At 38.3% G+C, this 24481-nt stretch overlaps 1 protein-coding gene across 14 annotated transcripts in view; it reads left to right on the top strand.

The window, feature by feature from the left end:
• CTNND2 (catenin delta 2) overlaps window positions 1–24481 on the top strand; it is a 631505-nt gene that overhangs the window by 326327 nt on the left and 280697 nt on the right. For all 14 annotated transcript variants that reach the window (XR_003527693.1, XM_027643865.1, XM_027643864.1 and 11 more), the window contains 2 exons: window positions 5242–5276; window positions 5753–5869. Coding sequence is in view for 13 of the 14 variants with exons in the window: in XM_027643865.1 (XP_027499666.1) it covers window positions 5242–5276; window positions 5753–5869 (152 nt within the window). In the remaining variant the exon portion in view is untranslated. The remainder of the gene's footprint in view (window positions 1–5241; window positions 5277–5752; window positions 5870–24481) is intronic.

The raw sequence follows: 24481 nt of genomic DNA, 5'->3' as shown, positions 1-24481 counted from the left end.
TGTTAGATATAATTTCATTAATTATTTTAGATATAATTTCATTGTTTTAGAAAACAATAAAAAGATATATTTTTCATTGTAGCAGATAGCTATAGTACTTTCTCAAAAAATAAATGACAACTGTGAACTGAATGCACACAAAGGAGAAGCACACAAACATTTCTTGGATAATTAAAGGAATATAAAAGTGTGAATTTGCCCTGGCAGCCTGTGTGCAGGCTCTGTGATAAACTAAGGGGTGTGCCAGAGACAGTGAATAAAAGAAGACTCACATCCCTTCCTAGCAAAAACTGAGTTTCTTTGCTGTGGTGTTTTTCTGAGGAGCGCTAAGGCAGAGGACTTGAATAACCTAATGATATGACCCACTGTATATGTGCACTGATGTATATTGGTGCATGGGATAAAAAAAAAAGAATTTCTGCAGGCTGCATAATAAATACTATGGTAGGAGTGTGTACAGTGTGGTGAACCTCCTTGCACTGAATGGTTCTGAAGCTATCAAGGCATTAATCTAAAGGGAGTCAGGTCTCACATTAGAACATGTAATGTCTAAAACTAAACCCAAACGATACTGCAATACTGCTGTGACCAGGTAGGGTACAAAAATGCATACGTTGGGCTGGGGGTTTGGTGTAACTTACCTTTGCCCCACCATTGTTCCTGCTGCCAGTGGCACAGGTGCACTTCCAATTTCTAGGAGTTCAGCTGAGTCCAAAGCACCCTTGCTGCTCCCCAGCACCTGCTTTGAAAGTAAATCCTTGGGTGTTCGTACAGGCCCTGGCAATGCTGTCTGAGAATGTCTCAGGCAGCTTTTCCTCTGCCAAAGTACTTAACAGTATTCCCCACCTCTGGGTTATCTCCCATGAGGATTCTGGTTATTTTTATAGAAATGTGGCTGGTGAGCATGGTCCAGGAAAGCAGTATTTTGTTGTCACTTGGAGCATTCAGTTGTATGGCAGCAAAACTGCTTTTGACTCCTGTAAATCATGGAGAGAGGTGTTTGATGGTCTTTTGTAGCTCGTCTTGTTCTGCTGGTGCTGACTGTCTCCACAGAGCCCATCTTACCATGCTTTTTTAACTTGACTTGAGGTGCAGGAAAAAATAACGAAGGCTCCCTAAAACCTGATTTGTTGATTGTTTATAGACATACTATAGTTCAGGTGGGGATTTTTCTGGGACTCTTTTTTTGTGCCTGAAAAGGGATAAACTTGATGTAAATAGATGCTGGTAGTAGTCAGACATCCTTTGTTGGCTATAGAAACTCTGCATTTTCACAATGTTTGTGTTTCTGATGTTTCCTGGCTGTGCAGAGGCAGGTAGAGCTCCCCAAGTGATGCTCCCCAAAACGAGCTCCCTGCAGCATGCTGTGCTCATTTGTCTTTCACCCTCCTAATATGCAACGTCACACATAGAGGGTTTCTCACTACTTTGGTGCTTTTATTACATGTGTGCAGAAACGGGAACATGGGAGTTCAGCCAGAATCAAGATGACCAGTCTGCGGATGTTTACTTTGCTCATTCTTGCCTAGGGAGGTAAACCAACTTTTACTGGAATATTTCATTGCATAGGTGGTTATTAAAGGTAAAGCTTTAGGCACAGTGTAGTGCATCCTTACAGAACACAGGTTCATTAGCTTCAAGGTTAACACCAAGAACTAAACATGTAACAATATTCTTTTTTTGTTCAGTCAAGTGTTTTGGTTGGTTGGTTGGTTTTTAGCATTATCTTCTCATTCTTAAATTATTCTGCTTCCCTGGGATTTTCCTTCAATACATTTTACAAAGACAATATAAGTATAGAAGAATCAAGCTTTGCGTAGTTGAATCATGATGGAGGATTCTTTATATCACTCAAATAGAATTAAGTAGAATGTTAGTCTTATTTGTACCTAAAACATTTGAAGTAGATACAGGATGCAACGGTTGCCAATAATAAAGGAAGAATACAGCAAATAAATCATAATTATTCTTCTGGTTTTGAATTAAGGGAGGTAATAATTCTACTTGTTTGAGTTCTCAACTCATTAATATTTTATGCTAGTATTTTCTAATACTAAACTAGTGTAATTCTGGTTAAAATTCCCTCCTCAAACTCTTAAGGTGAGTCCAGGTTTCCATACTTCAGAACATCTTGATTAAGTGTTTTATTGCTCAGCTTCCTCAGTCAAAGATGCTAGAGTTTGCAAACTTATATAATGAGGCATAGGAATATGCAGAAAAGTGGTCGATAATGAATTTAAAACTTTTTCTCTAGAAAAACTATAAATCAAGAAACTTTTTGCTGAAAAATTTATTAGGAGAGTACTCTGTTAATTATTATTTTTTGTCTTTTCATGTATTTGATGGGAGTGCACAGTCAGTTGTACTGATCTCTTGTGAAACTGGAAAACATCTAAAAGGAAAGGCCAAAAAAGTGCACCCTTTTATTCACTCGAGCAGATTTGGCACAGTTCTGTGACAGCCTAAAGGCTCCCTGCACAGACACGTCGGGTTGCTTCAGTCAAGAATATTTTTCAGGCCAAAAGCAGGAAAAGCTCAGTTAAAAAAAAAAAAAAAAAGTAAAGAATATAAAGAAGCAAAGTATATAAATTTAAACTATGGCAAATTCTAATAAAGTTTTTTCTAGGGAAACCCTTTAGATGTTTCTTTGCAAGGGTGAGGCATTGGTTTGTAACTAAGAAGTGGCAGCTTAGTATGCAACTATACTGGATTGTTCAAAAGCTAAAGATCATGAATTTGACTAGGGAAAATAGCACTCTTTTCGTACCAGAATATATTGATATCCTTGTGGAAGCAAATACAATTTTAAAAGGGAATCGTAGAATCTTTTAGGTTGGAAAAAACCTTTGTAGTCATTGAGTCCAACCATTAACCTAGCTCTGCCAAGTTCACCTCTAAACCATATCCCCAGGTGCCACATCTACACATCTTTTAAATACCTCTGGGGATGGTCACTCCACCACTTCCCTTGGCAGCCTGTTTCATATTCTACATATACCAAGAAGGTAGCATTTGGATAAAGTTTTGGCGGTAGATCTGTTACCTTGACTATAAGAGTTACATTGTTTATTAAAAGACCATTACAGTAGTGGTGAGGAGAAGCATGACTATGCTTTATGGAGTCCCTTCCAATTCACTGTAATTAAAACTTGAAAAGCCAAAATGTAGTAAAAATTTATTGCAATCCTAAGATTAATATGAATACATTACAATGTTCCTATGGAAGTCAGACAAGTGATATTAGGGATCACTACTAATTAACCACAAGTGATTCATTGAACATAATGAACTTAGTTACATTTTGTACAAGTTTACTGCTTAAAAAGGGATAAGCTGGAATTCTTGGAAATGATAATTCACTCTTTATGCACAGACTTGATTTTCTTTTCTTGCTCATTTGGATGATGTGGCATAGGCTTTTATATCAGTGTGTTCTTGCCAGCAACATTCAGTAATTCATTCTGCCAGACAGAATGCCACCTGAGACATTACATTTTTTTCCTGTCTGTTGAGGTGGTATCTATCACATAGAAATCTGGATACTGGAAGAGGGACTGTATAGTGGAAAGTAATATATTACTTATTATGGATTATGGTAATTACAGAAAGGAAGATCACTCTCAAGTACCAGTTTGTCAGCTGAAGCTGCAGTTATTTAGTGATTTTGACAAACAGGCAAAAGGAATTTAAAATTGTGTTATTTCAAAAAGAACCACTGTCTGTAGTCTCCACCACCCACTATTTCAAAAGGTAATTTAAATTAAAGTCATTTATTCCAGTAACTTTGCAATTATTATTTTTTGTCAGAGGACTCTGGCAATGTTTATCTTCAATACTGTTAACTTCAGCAGACTTGAATTGCAAGCATTTTAGTTCACTGTCTCCTTGAAGGACTATCTTCTTAATCTATGAAATCTCACTACGATGAGTCACTATAAACCAGAGGTCGTAGGTATTTGGAAATTCAGGATGATTTATAGATTTGAATTCGTCAGGTTAGCACTTATGATGTCATCTAGAAATTAAAAATCCTTTTAGAACTATTTAATGTGTATTAGGTAATTATTCTCTGTTTTAGCACTGTTAAATCTGATAAATAATTAACATAAGTTCTTTACTGTAAAACTAGATCTCAAAAAAGAAGCATTTAATTTCATTTACATTATTACTGTTCAGAACATAAATACTAGGAGGTATATTCACATATTCATAAGAGATTCAGCATCTGTTGGGAAAAGGGAAAACAATACAAGATTTAAATCCATTTACTCGTTAAAACCAGCATTTGTTCTCAACCTCAGAAAGAAATAAATATAGTTGTTTGAAAAGTTAAAATAATTTCAGTCTTTGTTTTTTTTAATCGATGGATGTGACAGTTAATTTTGTTCTCCCCTGTAAATATCTTGTAAAATGTACAGAAAAATGTTTTAATCATTACTGTAATAACCAGCTCACTGTTATCAAAAGAATGGTTAGTATTGAGTAACTTCAATCCTTTTTGTATTCTTGGCACGTGAGAAAGACCTATATTGAAGCATGAACAGAACACAACTTTTAGGAACGTGTACTCATTGCCTAATTGAATATATAATTCATTGTTTCATTCATTTTAATATATCATTCATTTTATATTAAAAAAACCCCTACCTAACCAATCCTCTAGTGTGCATGCTCATTATATTGAAATTAGGACCTTCTGTTGCTTAAGTGCTTTGTACATAGAAACACAAACACATCTAAATTTACTCTCTTGTGTAGGCCAATTGAATTAACTTAGCTGCACATTTGAATAATATAAAAATGCACATAATCATCAGTAGAACCAGGAATCATAATTTCTTTTAGAAATCACATGTAACTATTCACTTGAGAAAGCAATTTATAGTTTTCTCTATAAAAATGGAGAATCAGACAAATGGAAGGATCCAAAAAAGCTAAGTATGTTCATGTTTTTGCTCTGAAATAGTGTAGTTTGTCTATCAAGACCAAGAGAGCATTTTCTATATATATGTTTTAAATTTCTCGATTAAGAAGTTAAGATTCTTCCCTCCTGCTGAGCGAATGCTGTGCAAATCTTTCATTAAAAAATATGTAAAATTATGTATTTTAAGTATGTTGTTTATTCTTAAGTCAGTTCTTTTATTAAATCATTTCCTTCAGAATAGATTTATATCTAAATATTCATGGCACACTACAGAATCATTTAATTAAAAATTAAAACTTTTGTTTTTCTTATTTCAGTTCAACAGAAGAGCAGTTTCACTGGCAAACGCAAGGTAATGTACTTATCTACATATATGTATTGCATATATTCTCTCCCAGAATGATAATTTTTTCCTAAATAAGATGGAGTGGAAAACCCATTTATTTATGTGAGATTTTTTGTTGTTTGCATGTGGGTTTTTTTCATTGCTAGTTTATGAAAACTCTACTTAAAAGCTGGCAAAATTTGTGAAAAGTTGTTATGGTTGACAAAAAGAACACTGAAAGTAACGTAGAGTTTTGAGAGGGGGCATTACTAAATGTGTCTCTAGTTTTCTTAAGATTAGACCTGAACTTTCTCATTCTGTTTTCAAAAGGATGGCATAATTTTCAGTATGGCCAGCCTCTGAATGTGTGATCTTGCTGTCATCTCCAGTCCTTCATCAACTGTGAATGATTAGTCATATATCACTGGTTTTACCATTTGTCTTGTAACTGGTTTTATCTTTTGCTCTTCTTTGACATTTTCATATTATTAATTTTATCACAGATGGTCAGAAGGATATAGAAGATGAACTCACCACTGGTTTGGAGCTGGTGGACTCATGTATTAGATCACTGCAGGAGTCAGGGATACTCGATCCACAGGACTATTCAGCCAGTGAAAGTAAGTTGCTAGAAATATGTGTTCTAGAAAATTTCATGCTTTAAAACTGAATGCATGTCTTTTAGTGTTTTTCTTGATTATTTTCTTATATTGGCAGAAGGCAATGTAGTTTTGAGCAGGTAAATTGCTTCCTTGCCTTTGCAAGTTAATTTTTGGGTTTGTTTGTAATGGAGGGAATCTTGCTGCTAATTTTTCAGGAAAAAACAAACACAAGCAAACAAACAAACAAAACAAAACAAACCACATGGAGTATATTTTAAGGAAAATATTTTCTAGTTATAATGTTCATGTACAATACTTGAAGGTCATGTCGCAAAACTTAAGCATCACCACCATAAACGCAACTTTCAAGCAGCAGTTTTTGACTGTGCAAAAGTAATAAAAAGAAAAATAGTGTGTGGCTGTTAGAAATTCTGATGTCTCATTGTAACCACTTGGCCAGGTACCTGATACTCCTTAAGACTAAAATTTTCTAGTGGATACACAGACAGAAATAGGTGAACTTTTTTAAGATGATGCACAGAATGGCAGCTGTAGCAAAGCTGAAGTCTTTTCTCTAAGGTTGGCTCACTGGTCATTTACCAGCCATTCTGTTTGCAGAATTATGCAATAGGTTCTTGGCTGGGACCAGCCACTGGGTAAGTGAATCAAGGCTAAACAACAGCAAAAGTGAACTAGGAACTTGACACTCAACATATTTGTAGAGAAGATGTCTACCAACACTTGTGCTCCTGAGTCACACTGAGACAAAGTTTTCCAAGGTGTTAACAGGTCTGTTGTCTGGTATAGCACTAGATGATGAAAAAGCAGGTTAATTCCCTAATTTCTTTCCTTTTCCTCAGTCTCCTATCTCGTACTATGTTCCCATCTGCCAAAGTATATATCCACTTTCGTTTCACTCCCACTGCAGCTCCTGACACTGCCTTGGCTTTTCAGTTTTCTCTGGTATTGCTCTACATCTCCTTCGCTGCTCAGTTGATCCCCTGCTGCCTAGTACCTTCTGACTGAGTCACTTCTTTTGAGGTGGCTGCCCAAATTCAGTTTTCTTGAAATCAAAGGGGATAATCTCCCCTTCATCTGGAAAGGTTGATGTCATCCACCTTCTGCAAAGTGTCTCTAGCAATGGCAAGTCATCACCTGCAATGCGGTAATCAGATGACAGAAGGAAGATATTACACACTGGATGGAGAATTTTAATTTGTCAGAACATTTTTTATTCTTTTAAAACAAGATTTGCATTAAAATTCACAGCTGACAATCCTGGGACAGTAGAAAATTTTTCACTTCTCATGTGCATAAGATTTCTGGGCCAACAATGTCACTAAAACCTTTGTTACAGTGTTGCTTGATCTGAACACAGTCTGTGTGATTGGCATCTCTGAAGATGTTACTTGATCTGAACAAAATTGGGAAAACATTATGAAACAATGTAACCCCTGTTTTTTTCTTCATTCGTGAGTGAGGAGAAACAGAACAGATTAGAATGATAAGGATTGCCTTCAAAATGTGATTCTAAAAAAAAAAATGAAACTGGCTAGATGGCAATAGAGGAGGCTGGAGGCAGAGAGAGGCTATCTTGGTTGGGAAACTGGCTGAAGAGACAGAAACTAAGAAAAAAATCTTAGGGAAAGGTGAAGACAGTACATGGAGCGAAGTCTGGGTATGTGAAGAAAGCTAGTGCTAAAGAAATTTCTTGAGAGTATCAAGAAGCTAAGACACAACTAGGAATGTAGATAGATAGGAAGAACAATAAAGAACATGAGCAAATGGAAAACAGTGATGGAGAAGAGGAGCAACAGAGATGGATTGTGTAGGGCATTGGCAGGGGAGGAACTGAGGTTTATTGAAGCAGGAGGTCCAGACAGAGTGTTGAAAGCTGAGTTTGCCTGGCTGAATGATTTGTTCATGAGATCGGAAGTGAGGTGGAAAGAGAGGGAACACAGAGTGATGAGAATGACAGTTGAGAAAAGGAAAAAGTGATAACATTATGGACAGGACAGTAGCTGTCCCTAAGAAACATAGGTTTGGAGAGAACAGGCAGGAGCACATGCTCACAAGGGAGCAGGCTTCCCCCTAAAGAGCTGCAAGTTTGGTTTTCATTGTCAGGAAATATCTGCGAAGCCTTTTGTCACAGTGCCCTATATTCCTCTGCTTCAGGCACAACTAGAATGTAATGAAACTAGATTGCTATTTGCTGTTCATGGTTTTAATTAAGCATCAGATCTATATGCCAAAGCTAACAGTTGCATCTCTGCTAATCACTAATAAATACAATTAGGATGTCATATACTGGATTTTCTTTCTCTTTTCGGAGTCTTTTTTCAATTTAGAGTAAAATACCACAAACACATATGACAGTTAAAATGTTATTGTGTTTGCAAAGTCAAAAGTACCAAAGTCAAGGCTGTCTGTAAACCATAATTCAAATTTCTTATGACTGCATTATAAAACAATTATTATCATGCCCTATTTTGTACATTTTCTGTCCATGCTTCATTTACCCCAAAGCTGAGGGGAGAGTGCTTCTGACTTCTCTAAGCAATTAGTAGAACACACATACTCAATGAAAATAAAAATCTCATATTTACTTAAAATTTTTGTCCCTCCTTCATGTCCTAAATTTTTCATGTTATAGTTGTGAAAACATTAAAAGTATCTTCTACTAATACTTTGTTCTGGGTGTTCCCAGTTAGATGTACTGAGAACAAACAGAACAGAACACTGTGGAAGCACAATATCAAAAAAAAAAAGTGTGATACAAAAGGAAATTTAAAGCTCTCTCTGAAAATGTCTCACACACAGCATTTGTATTTCATAGACACCTTTGTTCTTAATCCTGTCAATCTCCAAATAGAAAATGAAGTCTATATAGATGTCTCACTTTACAGGTATTCCAAAAATTGTTATTTGTGATGCATCTGAAGTAAATGTTGGGTCATAGAATAATCCACCAGGATATTGTTTGGGTTTTTTTTAATTTGTATTGGACATTTTCAATGGAGGCCTGAGGTCATGCAGTAAAAAATGAGGCAGCTACAAAACACTGAATAGTTTTACATTTTGTGCACTGTCTGTAAGACAAGAAAGGAGGGGAAGAGGGATAATTCAGAAAAGGAAACTTAGTCTGGCATTTCATAACTTTTGAGCTCCTAACTTGACAATTTTAGTTATGTTTACTTCTTTGCAGTTTGACTGCAAAGCTGTGTTTTAAGTAACAAGACTGACTCTGAGGAGAGCATTTCCAGCCTGCCATGACAGTTCTAGTCTAGTTGAAGCAGATTTTTAAAATCATCATATGAAAGCCTGCCCAGGGATGTAACCACAGCTTCTTTTTCTGAATATCTAGACTAGTGTACATCTAGTCTAATGAGTTAATCTATCAGTAGCTCTGCCTTTGCAGAGGATTAGTGTGTCTGTAGTCAGAATCTTTACAATTTGGTTTCATGCACTCTGATTTTCTCAGACCTAGCTTTAAAAAGTCATCACGTAGCAGTCAGCTGCTATAATACTCTAAATCTCAAACATCACTTCACATGTGCTATTCCTTTAGTAGCAAATAAAAGCCATGAAAAAAAGGCAAATGGGACAAGTCACATGAAAGGGGCTTACACAGGAGGGGTTCTGTATTGCTAGCAGAGATGCTCGCTAATTATCTTTACTGAATGTGAATCAGCAAATGTAAAAAAACCCTTAAATATATAAAGCTCTTATTAATTTGGTGAAATAAAAGCAGAGTGATCAGTGGATTAAAATTACTATCAGACAGGCAGATTCGTGACTGCTGCGAGCTCTCATACAAGCTTCCTGTGGTTTTGCTGACCCTGGGACAAGGTTATATCCAGCTGAAGGGAGCTCCTGCACTGTTGCTCATCTCTTTCTTCTGTCCCAACCCAGTATAAATTGTCTTCCCCAAACCATGTATTTCCAGTTACATGTGACAGAAGAAAAGTCAGGAAACTTCCAGAATTTTGCAAGGAACTGCATCTGACTTAAGACATGAACCTACACCTCAGTGGTGCAGTTCCCTGTACTGCAGAGATTTCTCTTTATGTAGCTCTAGATCTGTCAAGATTGTGTCTCTCCCGTTTACATCAAACATGATATAGTTTTTGTGGCATAAGAGGGGAGTTCAGTTTGTCCTAAGTGTTTGCAGGGATGTCATCAGCAGAACTACATTGGTCCACACATACCCTCAGCCCCGAGGGTGGGCATGTACAGGCTGCTGCTAGTGTCAGTAGCCATTCGCTACAGTGTGTCCTAGGGACCAGCCGGGTTCCTCAGCGTTACTGTGAGGGCACTCGATCTGTTCTCCTCCCTGCTCCAAGTTGCTGTAACACCCAGCATGGCTGGCTGCTCCTCTCTGAAAATATTTCTTCCTTCCACCATTATGTCTCTCTAATGGGAACTTGAAAATACTGCTTTTGCACAAATGAAGATAAGTAGCTGTCACTTGAAATAGGATCAGGGAAAGACCAGGGATGTGAGAGCCAAGGTAATCACATATAAGACACTGGAGGCGAGTCATGGAATAGGGATGGGAATGCACAGTAAGTGTAGGACCTGAAATCACTGGGCAAGGAAACATGCAGAGGAACAAACTTTAGTTCAGGACAGAGATAACACCCAGAATGTTTCAGACTTAAGACACAGTAGTACCGAACAGTGACCGTAGCTCAGGAAAGGTATTTTCATGGTGGAATTGTTTAATTTAGTGGGGAAAGACATGTGAAAATAAGACTGTGCAAGGGCTGAGTATGCATTATAGAGACCACAAATTAATATTTCAGATTAGAAATCTTGGAAAGATGTGGGATAAAGGAAGCAAGAGATTTTTTTCCTCCCCTTCCCATCACTGCACCACTGTCTTAAATCACACAACTACTTCAGATCCATTCCTTTTATGACCTAGTTAATACACCTCCTTTTTTTGTTTGTTTTTTTGAGAGGTTTTTTTGGTTTTGTTTTTTTTTTTTCTTTCTTCCTCCTCATTATATGTAAGAACAATTGAAAAAAGTAGAAAGTTGCATGGAAGGAAGGAGAGTAAACACAGATATACAGCTGTCTGACTGAAGAAGGGTGGTTGCTGAGAACATTTGTCTTTAAGCTTTGATAAGGTTCAGCCTGGCCTGCAGATAAGTGGGAAAGGTCCTGATGAATTTCCCGAGGCCCCTAGATGTCCATCCTGTGTAACACAGAGAAACTGCAGTCCTCTAAGTAAGTGTTAAGACCAAACTACCTTTTCCTGCCAATGTTTGTAAATTTGCATTTTAGAGATGGGTAATGTAAGATAAATGTGGAATGAGAGGAAAATCTGGGTCCTATATTTCTTTCCCTTCTACTAGTTCCTCTGTACCCCTATCCCTGTAGGTCATTACCATGTCTCATTAGAGGACTGTCACAATACTATCATCAAAACAATTTCTGCGATGATAATTAGCTGAAGCTCACTGAATCCTTACAGAACATGCTGAGTCCTTACAGTCTCTACTGAATCCTTACAGGCTACAGTGGTGGAGACAGGCAATGGTTTTTTCCTCTGTCATGGCATTAGCAAAAGGAGGGTTGGATGGACTGCTGAGATTATTGAGTAAATCCACTGACACTTTTTTCCTAAGTTAAACCACAAGCTCAAATGTCTGCTAGTCCAGAAGTCTCTAATTTTACTTCAAGGTATCTATACTTAAATCTTTCATGCTTTTTCCTTTGCTTCATCTTCCACAAAGTGAGCATAAGACCAGTCTTCAAAGGATTATGGGACAGATTTATGGAGCTTTTGTTGTTTACGTTTCTAACTGGAACAGAATCATTTCACTGTTTTTCACTTGCTTAATCACTTCATGTGACAACCCTCCTTTTTTGCTCTCTGAATCAATACCACAGACTGCAGCAACAGAGTTCTAATTGACATGTATCAAAAAGCCTCTTGGATCATTCTCCCAAATATCTTGATATGTTAAATTTCAATTAAAAAACAAGTGGGTTTATATTAGAATTGCAGTTTTTCCTATCCAGCATTTTCAGTACTCCAGACAAATTTTTTTCCTCACATTTTCTGGATATATTTTATTTATATCTGTGACCCTGTTGTCCTGGTGCTCAGGATTAACTGCAGAATCCAGCACACTGATAAGGGAATAAATACAATGTAGATTTAATATTACCGTCTTCTTGGCTAAGGCCATTTCACAGTGCACTACACTGAGGCTACATATTGACAGAATTGCAGACAGTTAAGGATGTCTAAGTCCTTCTGGGGAAGAAAAAGCATGGACTAAATTCCACAATATATTTACTCTTTTAATCATTTGAAACTATTTGCCCCAAATGCAGCACAAATAGGTAGCAGTACCATTTATTTAGATGTTGATTTTTTTCCTCTGAAGAATGATTTATGTTGCAAGAACAGATTATTTTTATCACATGCACTTATATGTAGATGTTGCATTAGACAGATACAGTTTTCACATAAATAACCTGTCTAATTCTGAGGCTAAAAAGATAGGCTAAACTCTTATTTTATTCTCTTAATTCATTTTTGTTTCAGCAATTTTTTGTAATAAGAGAGATCCTCCTTACTCAGCACAAAAGCAGATGTCCCAGTTTGAAAGAGCACTCCTTGTTCAACCTTTATGATTTTCAGCCTTTATCAGCTGCTTTATTCATAGATACTGAAAATGGATTGAAACAAAAAGGCACTATTTACACAATGAATGTGTAAAAAGATGTGTGTTTATGTGTTTTCCATCCTATAGCTCTTGTTTTATGAAATTGCCACCTGTCAGATGGCTGACACTCTCAATGAGATGAAATTTGGCATCAGTGGACCTCACAATTTTTTGATAGATTAAGTTATTTCCATTTGATTATCTGCTCTGAGAGTCAGGGTGATCCAGCTGAGTCATTCTTTGTGCACACAAAGGAGGTGTTCTCGTGGGATCTCTTGGTAAACATACACACTAATAAAATCATGTGCTCTTTAAGTTTGTTTCAGAACTGAAAAACACCTAGGAAATGTGCATGCCCCTCTTTTATTTCAGGATTGGAGTCTTTGGAGTAGGATTGGCAGAAATGCATAACATGGGTTATACTATCTTTCTGTCTGCTGCATTAATGCAAACCTGGCAGTTGTCTGACTCAACAGTTCATAACTCCAAATAAATCTCTCAGAGTATGAAGTATGAAGTCTGAGGAAATTTTGATTTTTTGCGGAAACTTCTGTTAGTATTGCACTATATTTAAGTTAAATATTTATAGTTGGACATTTTGGATGCCTCTCCTTATTCCATTCATCTCTTCTAATCCAAGCTTTTGCCAATCTTGGCTTCAAAACTTTGAGGTTTCAAAATCATCTTTACCCAATTTGTAATGGAGCAAATCTTTTTGAAGGGTGGTCTCACAATTATTCATTGTATGTTCTCACGAATAAAGTTGTACAAAAATTCTCAACTGTGTCAATGTCAATTCTCAATGTGAGTCAAGTTCAGTCTTTTGAAGTAGTTGTTAAACATGTAGATTTCTGAGAAATGGGAATAAAATGTTGTTTCCTTTACCCACCTCCCCGTTCTGTCCCTAGTCACCCTAAGTGTTAGAGTGAAATAATTATTAAATCATTTAACATTGTAATAGCCACTGGCTGATTGCAAACACCAAGACCTGCTTCCAGGGGCAGTCCTCAGAAGGAGGTGGATGTCTTTACAAAATAGCTGGCCATGAAAAATTTCTGTAGATTCGTTGCTAAACCCCACAAAGATATTAAGATTTGATAAAATGAAGCAGGCTCTAGTGATCCTGAGAGCCACCTCTTACATCTCAGCATCAGTGTTTACAGCCAGTGATGCCTCAGGAAATACTCCATCAACACTAAGCATCCTGAGCTTGGATTTTATTGTTTTCATCCTCTGTCAGAGGCAGAATTCAAAGACATTGAGAATAGCACCAGATGAAAAGATATAGCTCAAACACTGTTATTCAGTACTCCACCACTTCTCCTCTTACGGATATCAGGATGGTAAGGGCCAGATAAAACAGGCACATCTTTGTTGCTGACATATCACATCCTAGAAATGTCCATGTTCTCACTTTAAGAACATAAGTGAAGTTTTCCTTCATGGTTTCTTCAGTTATGCAGGCAGAAGGAGACCACTGCAGAGAGTCAAACTTAGGAGCAGAGTCACAATATGGGCTTTCACCACCAGAATTCCTGACAGACTTTGGTATTTATTTTATCAGCCATGGTCCACTGTGAATTTCTGACAGTGGAGTATTGGGGACTGTGACTCAGGTCTAGCCGATCTTATTACTCTTTTGTTCACTGCCTGTCTTCAGTTTCATATGTGGTTGCTGCAGCAAAGAAGCCTGGTGATGGCTGAAGGAATCATCAGTATTCAGGGAAGCAGTTTATGCTTTTTCTGGTTCCTCAGGAGTGGCACAGAAGTTGCTGTGGGCACCCACCTGTGCAGGGCTTCAATCATCTCGATTCTTCTGTAGCCCTTCTGTAGATTGGTAAGGTGTCTGGGCAGGTTTATAGGTTTTCTTAAGGAGAAAGCACTAGAAGTCACTGGCAGAACTGCTGTTCAAAAAGTGATGGCCCAGTACATGCCCTTACTGTTGGACCCAAACTTCTGCAGGCTCCCTCTTGCAATTTCCTCTCCTCAGGAAGGAATCCCCAGCTGGAGACACCCACACCATCTTAATATCCATCCTTCTCCCTTATTGTGCTCTCTTGCCTTGTCTTACTGCCGTATCTTTCTCTAAACACCCATTTCTGTCTTATCACATCTTGTCTTTTGATTCCTTTCTTGTTTCAATTTCCATCTTTTCTTTTATCTTCTTCCTTTGTCTTTAATGTTTTCACACATCATGAAATAAGGCCTCAGTGTCTTGCCCCCAAAAGAGATGATCATTCATCCTCAAAAAAAACCCAAACCCACCCATTTTCTGTGTATAAGTGGCCTGATTTTTCACATGCTTTCACATTAACTTGAAGCAAATTCAGATTATGCATTGGTGTGTCATGTTGGAAGTCCAGGAGTAACACTATGAGAACATTGCAACTAAGTAATTTCTAATTTACCTCCATTTCTGCACAGCAGCCTACAGGCTGAATTTTTGTTTCAGTGTGCTGTGACCTGTAACATGGAGTTCTTGGAGTTTCCTTATATCTGCTTATGTCTGTAAGATGAAGCACACTTTTCCATACTGATAACCACAATATTACTTCATATCTCTGAGTTTGCTTGTCCTGAGATGAATCTGATTTTGGTACCTAGTGTCATTTAATGCTGTGCAACTGACTTAAAATCCTTCCTTAAGGAAAACAACCCCTCACAATCTAGCTTTAGTACTGTAGTACAAAATGTGAATCTCAAATTGACAGGAGCAGTAACAGCAGGTAAAACATATATGGAGAAGGGAAATGGAAAGATGAGAGTCAAGACCAGGAAAGTAGGAACAATTAGTAGCAACATCAAAGTTGGATAGGAGTAGTGATCAGCTTGTAATGCTTAGTCTACGTCAAACACAAATTCTGCACAGGCAACCAGGTGTTCCCTCATCCACTGCAGGAAGCAGTTACTGAAACTCATTAGAAAATGACAGTGTCTTATAGTAGCATCTGTAGGAGCAGAACAAAGAAATGCTTTTGGCATTCAAACCTACAGCGCAAAAGAACATCAGTAAATATTGTGCCTGTAGTACAGTCCAGGAAACAAATGCACCCATATCCTTACAAGAGACTGATAAACCACTCACCCTACTCATGTCTTAGTGGCACACCAGTCAGTGCATACTTGGCACAATCAGAAGTGCCAAGAGCCGCATCGTTCTGGGGTCTGCTGATGCCAGCTTGTGAGCAGAAGCAATATGTAGATGCAGCCTTGAAAAAGAGGTAGTTGGCTTGTTAGTCTATGTAATGCGATGTACATGGCACAGAACATTTTGGCAGGTATGGAGTTGATTTTTTTTTTTGTGTTACACTACTGCTATGCAGTTTACATAGCTTTCAATTAAGTAGGATTTTTGTGACTTCTGTGGTAATGCAGAGTAGAGAGTTGCCTCCATTTTTTTCTATTCTGGCCTTATAAATGGAGAAATTAATTTTCTGAGGATAATGTGAGAGCAGAGAGTGGGGCACATTTGTGGACACAGAAAGAGAAAGCAGAAGCAGAAGGATGCACTTTCTGGTTTATGGCAGAGAAGGTTTAGGTGGATGAAAAAGATTGTAATAAAATTTTGACCTTTTTGACTTACTTTTTAATTGACTTCTGAGGCAGTGCTAAGCACATTCTGAACTGGCTCACCTCAGAGACCAAATAGTAATTTTCTTTTGTGGACAGAAAAGATTTGGGACTTAAACCTGTCAAAGGTCAGGGAAAAATGGAGTTCTACCTCATACAAGAAGACGAAACCTGTTTTGTGCTAGTAGTTAAGTTTATAGAACAACATAATAGCATAATAGATCTGCTGATATCTTTTGTATTAGATCCACATATCTGGTGAGTAGTTTTATGGGCTTTTATAATCAGAAGCTGTTGAGCACTTTTTTTTATTTTCAAGTCTAATTTAGGTCTATCAGACAAGATTAATCTAATTTTTTTTTATTTCTGATAATGCATTCAACTTCTATGTGCATCATGTTTGTTTGATGTCTATAACCATCTGATTTTATTTCCTAGTGATAAAAAGGGAACACGTTAGTTTAATGCTATTGATAGCAATTTTAGGCTACACTAGGCACAGAGGGTGACTAGAAACACCTGACATTAACAGTTAGTCTTCACAGGTATAAAATACTTCAAAAAAATAGGATTCAATAATGCAAAATATGTTCTTAATTTACATGTTTGGAATTTTTTTTTTGTGTAAACAAAACCCACACTCCATTTTAAATGTACTTATTCTTTGAAAAATGGTGGACTGACAATGAAAACGCAAATTAAAAAATAACAATTTTTAATGCCAAAAATCAGTGTTTTCCAAATGGAAACATGGTAGTTCCTTCTGAGCTGGATCTTCCTGCGTATGTTGCTGCATGCAGTTGCCTCCTCCTGCATACATATTTCTTGTTGTGGTCACATTCAGAAACATATCTAATCCCATCCAGGAGCCGTGCTTAGATACTGTTATCCTGTGGTTCCACACTCTGATCTTTTAATAGAGAGCAAACTTCTGTTACAGTGAAGTGTTCTGCTACTCCTAGAGTTGCAGAGTTTCTCAGAAGTAGCAAGGTCACCATCAGAAAGACTAGAGGATACTATTTTTCCTCTTTGTGACCTCTGTAATGCAGAAATGTAATTTAGTTGTTATCCTGGCTGCCCATCTTGTTTTTGTGTTGTGTCTATCTGTTACTCCTGTAAAGCACATCATCCTAATGGCCAGTGATAAATTATCTCTTTCAGAGACTATGTGATTTCGATATCTGCAGGGTTTAACAAGTGATTTAATAAAATATGATTAATCTTCTACAAAAGAAGTTGTTTAATCTTGGGGTCAATGAAAAAATCATCTTACTAGGTTATCCTTGGTTTTAATCAAAATTTAAGATAGCTTATCTATCAAAAAAAAACCAACCAAACAAAAAAAACCCCATCAAAACAAAACAATCAAACAAAAAAATAAAAAACCAAACCCCAAAGAATAGAGCAACTTCTATATTCTGATTTTATATATGTATAAATCTATTCTTGCTCAGTGCATGTATTTTGGTCCATTTTTCTCTAGCATGTTCAGTAATTTCTCTCATTAGTAATGGAACTCAAGATCTTTTCTTCCTGTCAAACATTGCCAAGTCATGCTTATGAAAGAAGGTCTGGCTGATTTTACCTTTCATACAAACATCTGGAGTAATGCTATGTGTGATATGGTATAGAAAGCAAAACACACACGTTGGAGTAGTTAACACTGAAGTTACCACTGAAGGTAGTAGTTAACACTGAAGGATTGCTTAGGCATTGCTATGTTACCTTATTCCATGAGGTAAAAAAAAAAAAAAATCTTTCAGTAATCAAAAAAGAACTATTTACTGTTGGGGTTGAATGCAGCCTTTTTTTTTTTTTTTTTTTTTTCCTATGCCGTTCAAGTGTTAAATTTTTCTACTACTTCTTGTGGAAATTTATGTTGCTTTGCTATCCCTTGGAGTAGAGATTTATTATTTCAAATCCTAGAAAACATCTCTCTTTTCTTCTTACAAAATTGGCACAAGTTGTATCTTGTGTAAAAAAGGCATAAGATAATCAAAATCTAATGAAACTAGTTTCTATTCCCAGTTCACTTACTCTTGAAATAAAGTGTTCTTCATCTTTCTTTCCAATAGTAATTAGGTCAGAAGTAGAGTTAGAAGGGATATCCTTGTATTGTTCACTTACATAATGGTACCAACCTAGTTTTTGCATCATTTCTCCAGATATATATAATTTATAGAATTCTTGGATGAGAATGAACTTATTCCACACTTGCAAATGCATTCCACTAAATCCTATTTTCCAGTACCTAAGAATAGGTTCAATAGCAGTACTAAAGCCCTTTTCTGTATTTGTAGGTAGAACATAGCCCTCTTAATGTGGGTAGAGCATGGCATTGCATGTAAATCACTTCCCTTTTTTGTAAAACAAGTTTGTTTTCAGCGTGCTCATTTAAGAATTGCTACTTCTCATCTAAAGAGATGTATTTTGTTCATAACAAGGGAGCTGTTTGTGATTTAGCATTTAAAATATTTATTTCTTCATTTTAAGTATGCATTTGGTCACCAACCCCCTGCCTTTTTTTTTCCTGAACTTTCTTCATTATTAAGGTATAGAATTCCTTTGCTGTATTGCAGCCTTGGCATTTTTTTTCTTGTAATATAAAGCTACCGATACCTTTAATATTTAATATCTCCTAGAAAATTGATGTTGAAATATTTTCTTAGTACTATTCTAGTACTAGTCCCAGATTTGGAGGGAGAATGGAGGTAATGCTTATGACTATTGTTATAGTATAGCTACTTGTTATCTTCTGTTTGAGCTCTGGCTAACAGTTCGCTCGAAAGCCCTTCTTTTCCTACAGAATCTGTATGACCAGTTGTAGCTGACAAGATTTGTTTTCAACTGCAGATCTTAAGTTTTGCTGTGGTTTAATCTCTCCTTTCACTGTCTATAATTCAGAAAATGTCTTCTTTTTATGACAGTCACAAAGCTCTCTCAACTAGTTCACAGGGATTTTCCTCATTGCTCCCTGCCTCCACTACTTCTGCCTTTCCGCCTTGCATTTTTCACAACTAGAAAATGGGGAAGGTCTGTACCTATATGGCTGCTTCTCGACGCCCCCTGTGGTACTTGCAGGGCCTCCCTTCTGCTCCCTCAATTTCTCTGCTTTCCAAAACCATCCTAAATCGTCTTAGCAAGAGAGAGTTTCTTCAAAGAATGTTTCAGATTACCTCAAAAGTAGGCCATGGTGTAACAGAGGGGTTTAAAACAGACAAACAAATGTTCCTTACCCTTCCAATTTGGAGAGAAAGTTTACTCCTGGTCCCAGACAGAGCAGCTTAATTCTGGGAGCAGGGCTTAGAAAACAGACTGTACCAGTGAGATGCCAGAGAATTTAGTACCACTAGGAATAGGTCCATGCACCTTGTCATTAACTGTTATCACATCTTCTTTAATGTCAAACACTGTGGAAGGACACTGGCAGGTTACCATCAAAAGTATCTCTAGTTTTGTTGTTCTTTCAGTCTGGTTCCTGGATTCTTCCAGCATCCTAAATACAGTTAAACACTCAGAAACTGACTGACCACTTTACAGATACCTGCCCTGACTTTTTATTTTATTACATCTTTTTTTAATCATCCATTCCTTTGCAAAACTGAACAACAAATAGAACCCAGCTTTAGGACGAGTTAATGACTACTTACTAGGAGTACAGACACTTTAATGAACTAACAAAAAAAGTAGGTTTTAGGGTAGGAATTACTATTTTGCACTCAAACTAAATGACCTGAGAGGCAGAAGAAACAATAAGTGATGACTTTTTGGTATTTGAAGTCCTTAATTAGGATATACTAAGAGTTAGGAGGTGGTTCCTCTCGCTAGGATGTGAGGCACCCCAACCTATTAACTCTATAAATGAATGTTTAAAGGACATTAAAGGAGTTTCGCTAGTGCTTTCTTTCAGCTGTTACCCAAATGAGCAAACAATGTGTGAAGTGATTAATTACACTAATTAAAAACACTTTATTTACACTTACTCTATAATTTATCATTACTACTTCTGTCAGTTGATCGAAGGTGGGTGAAGTGTTGTTTATAATTGGTATGGTAGCTAATTAAATGGTCGTTCGAGCAGGTTTTGGTCTGTTTCCTTTGTCAATTAGAACTGGCATCGTAATAGATTACTGACCAAATGGAAATGGTCAGTCTACACAATTGTAGAGCTCCACTTTACTACTTACTTGGAAAAGCAAATCTGCCCTCAGAAACCAAGTGACTTTAAATCTTAAGGAGAGGAAAAAACCCTTTTCCCTTCACTTGCCTAATATTTTTGTTGGTAACTTCACATGAAAAACTCAACTAAGAAGCATGCAATTATCTCATGAGGGCTGACTAGGTAAATGTTTCTGTTGTTTGTAGCGTAATTATTTGAGCCATTTCAGAGGTAATTATCGCATAGATTTAGAATACTGAATTAATAATGCCCTTATCTTGTAATAATATAATGTTGTATTTAACTTGTCATTATATGGTATTTATTTTATAACTGAACTAATAGATAATGTATTATTGAATACTTTGATAATGATAAATTCTTCTCTATAGTGTAATAGATTAGTCCTGTTTTGTAATTCAGGCTTTTTGTTTGTTTGTTTTGAAGACTGACCATACTATTGCTATAGTATCACATGGAATTGTTACATGCTGTTGAAGCTAAAATTTTTGAAGTAGTCCATGAGATGCTGCAGTTTAAGGATTAGGAAACAGGAGGAACATTTTACAGAATCACAGAATCAGAATATGCTGAATTGGAAGGGACCCACAGGGATCATTGAGTCCAACTCCTGGCCCACGTTTGACAGGTGGACACCAGCAGTAGCTTGTCACTGATCTCCCCAGGGGAGCAAATTCTGTTGTTTCTTTTGTGTGTTCATCCTTTAGAAGAATCTCAGATTCATTTGACTATTTAGCTTTGTGACACTGCAATGGCACTACAATATGAGATAGAAAAAGTATAATGTTCTCTGAGTTTGTAATGGAGGTAATCCACATTCCTACTACCTTAACTTGCTGTCCTGTAGGTAAAAATACATATCACAAATGCTGACTTTACTTAAATCTTATCAGACTTTCCCTTAAGAAACTGTCCTTAATAACAAAGCATCCAGGAAGGCTGAACATACTTTAAGAAAGAAATTTTAATGGTTCAGGATCAGGTCATCTCTATATGCCAAAAGATGAGCTGGTGGGAAAGAAGACCAGCCTGGCTGAACAGGGAGCTTTTGCTGGAACTCAGGGGAAAAAGGAGAGTTTATCACCTTTGGAAGAAGGGGCAGACAACTCAGGAATAGTACAAGGATGTTGTTTGGTCATGTAGAGAAAAATCAGAAATGCGAAAGCTCAGCTAGAACTCAATCTGGCCACTGCTGTAAAAGATAATAAAAAATGTTTTTATAAATACATTAACAACAAAAGGAGGGCCAAGGAAAATCTTCATCCATTATTGTATTTGGGGAGGGGGGGAACATTTTCACCAAGAACAAGGAAAAGGCTGAGATATTTAATGTCTTCTTTGCATTAGTCATTATCAGAAAGACCGGTTATCCTCAGGGCAGCCAGCCTCCTGAGCTGATAGACAGGGATGGGGAGCAGAATTGATCCCCTGCAATGCAGGAAGAAGTTGTTAGTGACCTGTAGTGACCTGTTGTGCCAATTAGACATTCAAAAGACTAGGGCATGGGATGGTCTGAGGGTACTGAGGAAACTGGCAGAAGAGCTCACCAAGCCATTCTCCATCATTTATCATCAGTTATCATGATGGTTAACTGGGAAGGTCCCAGATGACTGGAGGTTGGCTGATGTGATGCTTATCTACAAGAAGGGTCAGAAGGAGGATCTAGTGAACTACAGGCCTGTCAGCCTGACCTCAGTGCTGGGAACATTATGGAACTGATTATCCTGAGTGCAGTCACATGGCTCATACAGGAGATCAGGTCCAACCAGCACAGGTTTAGGAAAGGCAAGTTCTGTCTGACCAACCTGATCTCCTTTTAAGACCAGGTGATCTGGCTAGTGGATGAGGGAAAGGCTGTGAATGTTGTTCACCTGAACTTCAGTAAAGCCTTTGATGCAGTCTACCACAACATTCTTCTGGAGAAACTGGCAGCCCATGTCTTGGACAGGTGCGCTTTTCCCTGGGTTAAAAACTTAATGGATGGTCAGACTCAGAGAGTGGTGATGAATGGTGCTGCGTCCACTTGGTAGCCTGTCACTAGTGGAGTCCCCCAAGGCAGTACTGGGGGCAGTTCTGTTTAATATCTGTCAGTGGTCTGAACAAGGGAAAAGTGCACCCTCAGCATGTTCAGGGATGACATTAAGTAAGGCAGGAGCGTTGATCTGCTGGAGAGTAGGAAGGCTCTGCAGGGGGGTCTGAACAGGCTGGATCGATGAGGTTCAATAAGGTGATGTTCTGAGTCCTGCACTTGGGTCGTAACAATTCCACGCAGCACTAAAGGCTGGGGTAAGAGTGGCTGGAAAGCTGCCCATTGGAAAAGGACCTGGGGGTGATGGTCAACAGCCAGCTGAACATGAACCAGCAGTGTGCCCAGGTGGCCAAGAAGGCCAATGGCATCCTGGCCTGGATCAGGAATAGTGTGGCCAGCAGGACCAGTGATCATCGCCCTGTGTTCAGCACTGGTGAGGCTGCACCTCGAGTCCTGTCTTCAGTTCTGGGCCCCTCACTACAAGAAAGACACCAAGGTTTCGGAGTGAGTCCAGAGAAGGGCAACAGAGCTGGGGAAGGGTCTACAGAACAAACCCTGTGTGGAGCAGCTGAGGAAGCTGGGGTTGTTTAGTCTGGAGAAAAGGAGGCTCAGGGAAGACCTTATTGCTCTCCACAACTACATGAAAAGTAGGCTGTAGCCAGGTGGGCATCATGATATCTTCTCCCAGGCAACAAGCAATAGGACAAGATGAAATGGCCTCACGCTGCACCAGGTGAGGTTCAGGTTGGACATCAGGAAGAATTTTTTCCTCTGAAAAGGCATTAGAACAGGCTACCCAGGAAGGTGATGGAGTGAGTTACCATGCCTGGAAGTATTCAAGAAACGACTGGAAGTGGCACTTGGTGCTATGTTTTAGTTGACAAGGTGGTGTTCGGTCAAATGTTGGACTCAATGATTTTGGAGATCTTTTTCAACATTAATGATTCTATGATTCTATCATATGTTTTTAAAACCTCACTCATGGTCTATTAATATTGCAAACAGCAGAATTTAATAGGATGTGCTTCTTTGCCCCCTATCTCTAATCACTGTCAGTGTACTGGACCAGTCTCTCAGAAAACTGCATACACTTGTAAGCTCCTTAGAGCCCAAGTTCCTACCGGGTTTCTAACATGAGGTACTCTTCTGCTTATGACCACTATGGGCTATGATTCAGGTGAGCTCTGCTACTTGCATGTCCACTAGACAAGTCCCTACCCTCAGAAGAAAGGGAAGATGATGATGACTCACCAGCTCTGATTCCCAACCAAGATCCCTGTCTTTTCAACTACTGTTGGTGCTGATGCCTATTTTTTGTAATCTCTCACTGAAGCTTCAATTGGCATTAATGACATAGAATCATAGAATCATAGAATAGATTGGGTTGGAAAAGACCTCCAAGATCATCAAGTCCAACCCCTGATCCAACTCCGATTACTATATCATGGCACTAAGGGCCACGTCCAATCTCTTTTTAAAAACCTCCAGGGATGGTGAATCCACCACCTCTCTGGGTAGGCCGTTCCAATGCCTGATAACGCTCTCTGTAAAGAATTTCTTCCTAACATCTAACCTAAACCTCCCCTGGCAGAGCTTGAGCCCATGTCCCCTTGTCCTGTTGTTGGTTGCCTGGGAGAAGAGACCAACCCCCACCTGGCTATAACCTCCCTTCAGGTAGTTGAAGAGAGTGATGAGGTCGCCTCTAAGTCTTCCCTTCTCCAGACTAAACAACCCCAGCTCCCTCAGCCTCTCCTCATAGGACTTGTGCTCAAGTCCCTTCACCAGCCTCGTTGCTCTTCTCTGGACCCGCTCCAGCACCTCAATATCCTTCCTGTACTGAGGGCCCAAAGCTGAACACAATACTCAAGGTGTGGCCTCACCAATGCAGAGTACAGGGGAAGGATCACTTCCCTGCTCCTGCTGGCCACACTGTTCTTGATGCAGGCCAGGATGCCTGTTCATTGAATCAAAATTCAATACCGTGCTGATGCAGTTTGGTCTTTGATGGTTTTGGTTTGGTTTGTTTGTGGGGTTTTTTCAGTATAATCCTTTCTTTGCTTAATTTGGGCATCACAGTGCCTGGGGTGTGCATCATGGTGGACAGCTGAGCACCCAGTTTCTCCTGGAGCTTGCTTCCAGGCGAGTGAGGAAAGGAAAGCTACGTGCTG

This window comes from Corapipo altera, unplaced genomic scaffold, assembly GCF_003945725.1.
Source record: "Corapipo altera isolate COAL_440 unplaced genomic scaffold, ASM394572v1 24b, whole genome shotgun sequence".
NCBI lineage: Eukaryota > Metazoa > Chordata > Aves > Passeriformes > Pipridae > Corapipo > Corapipo altera.
The sequence above is the reverse complement of the archived record's forward strand: the minus strand, read 5'-3'. Positions and strand labels throughout refer to the sequence as shown.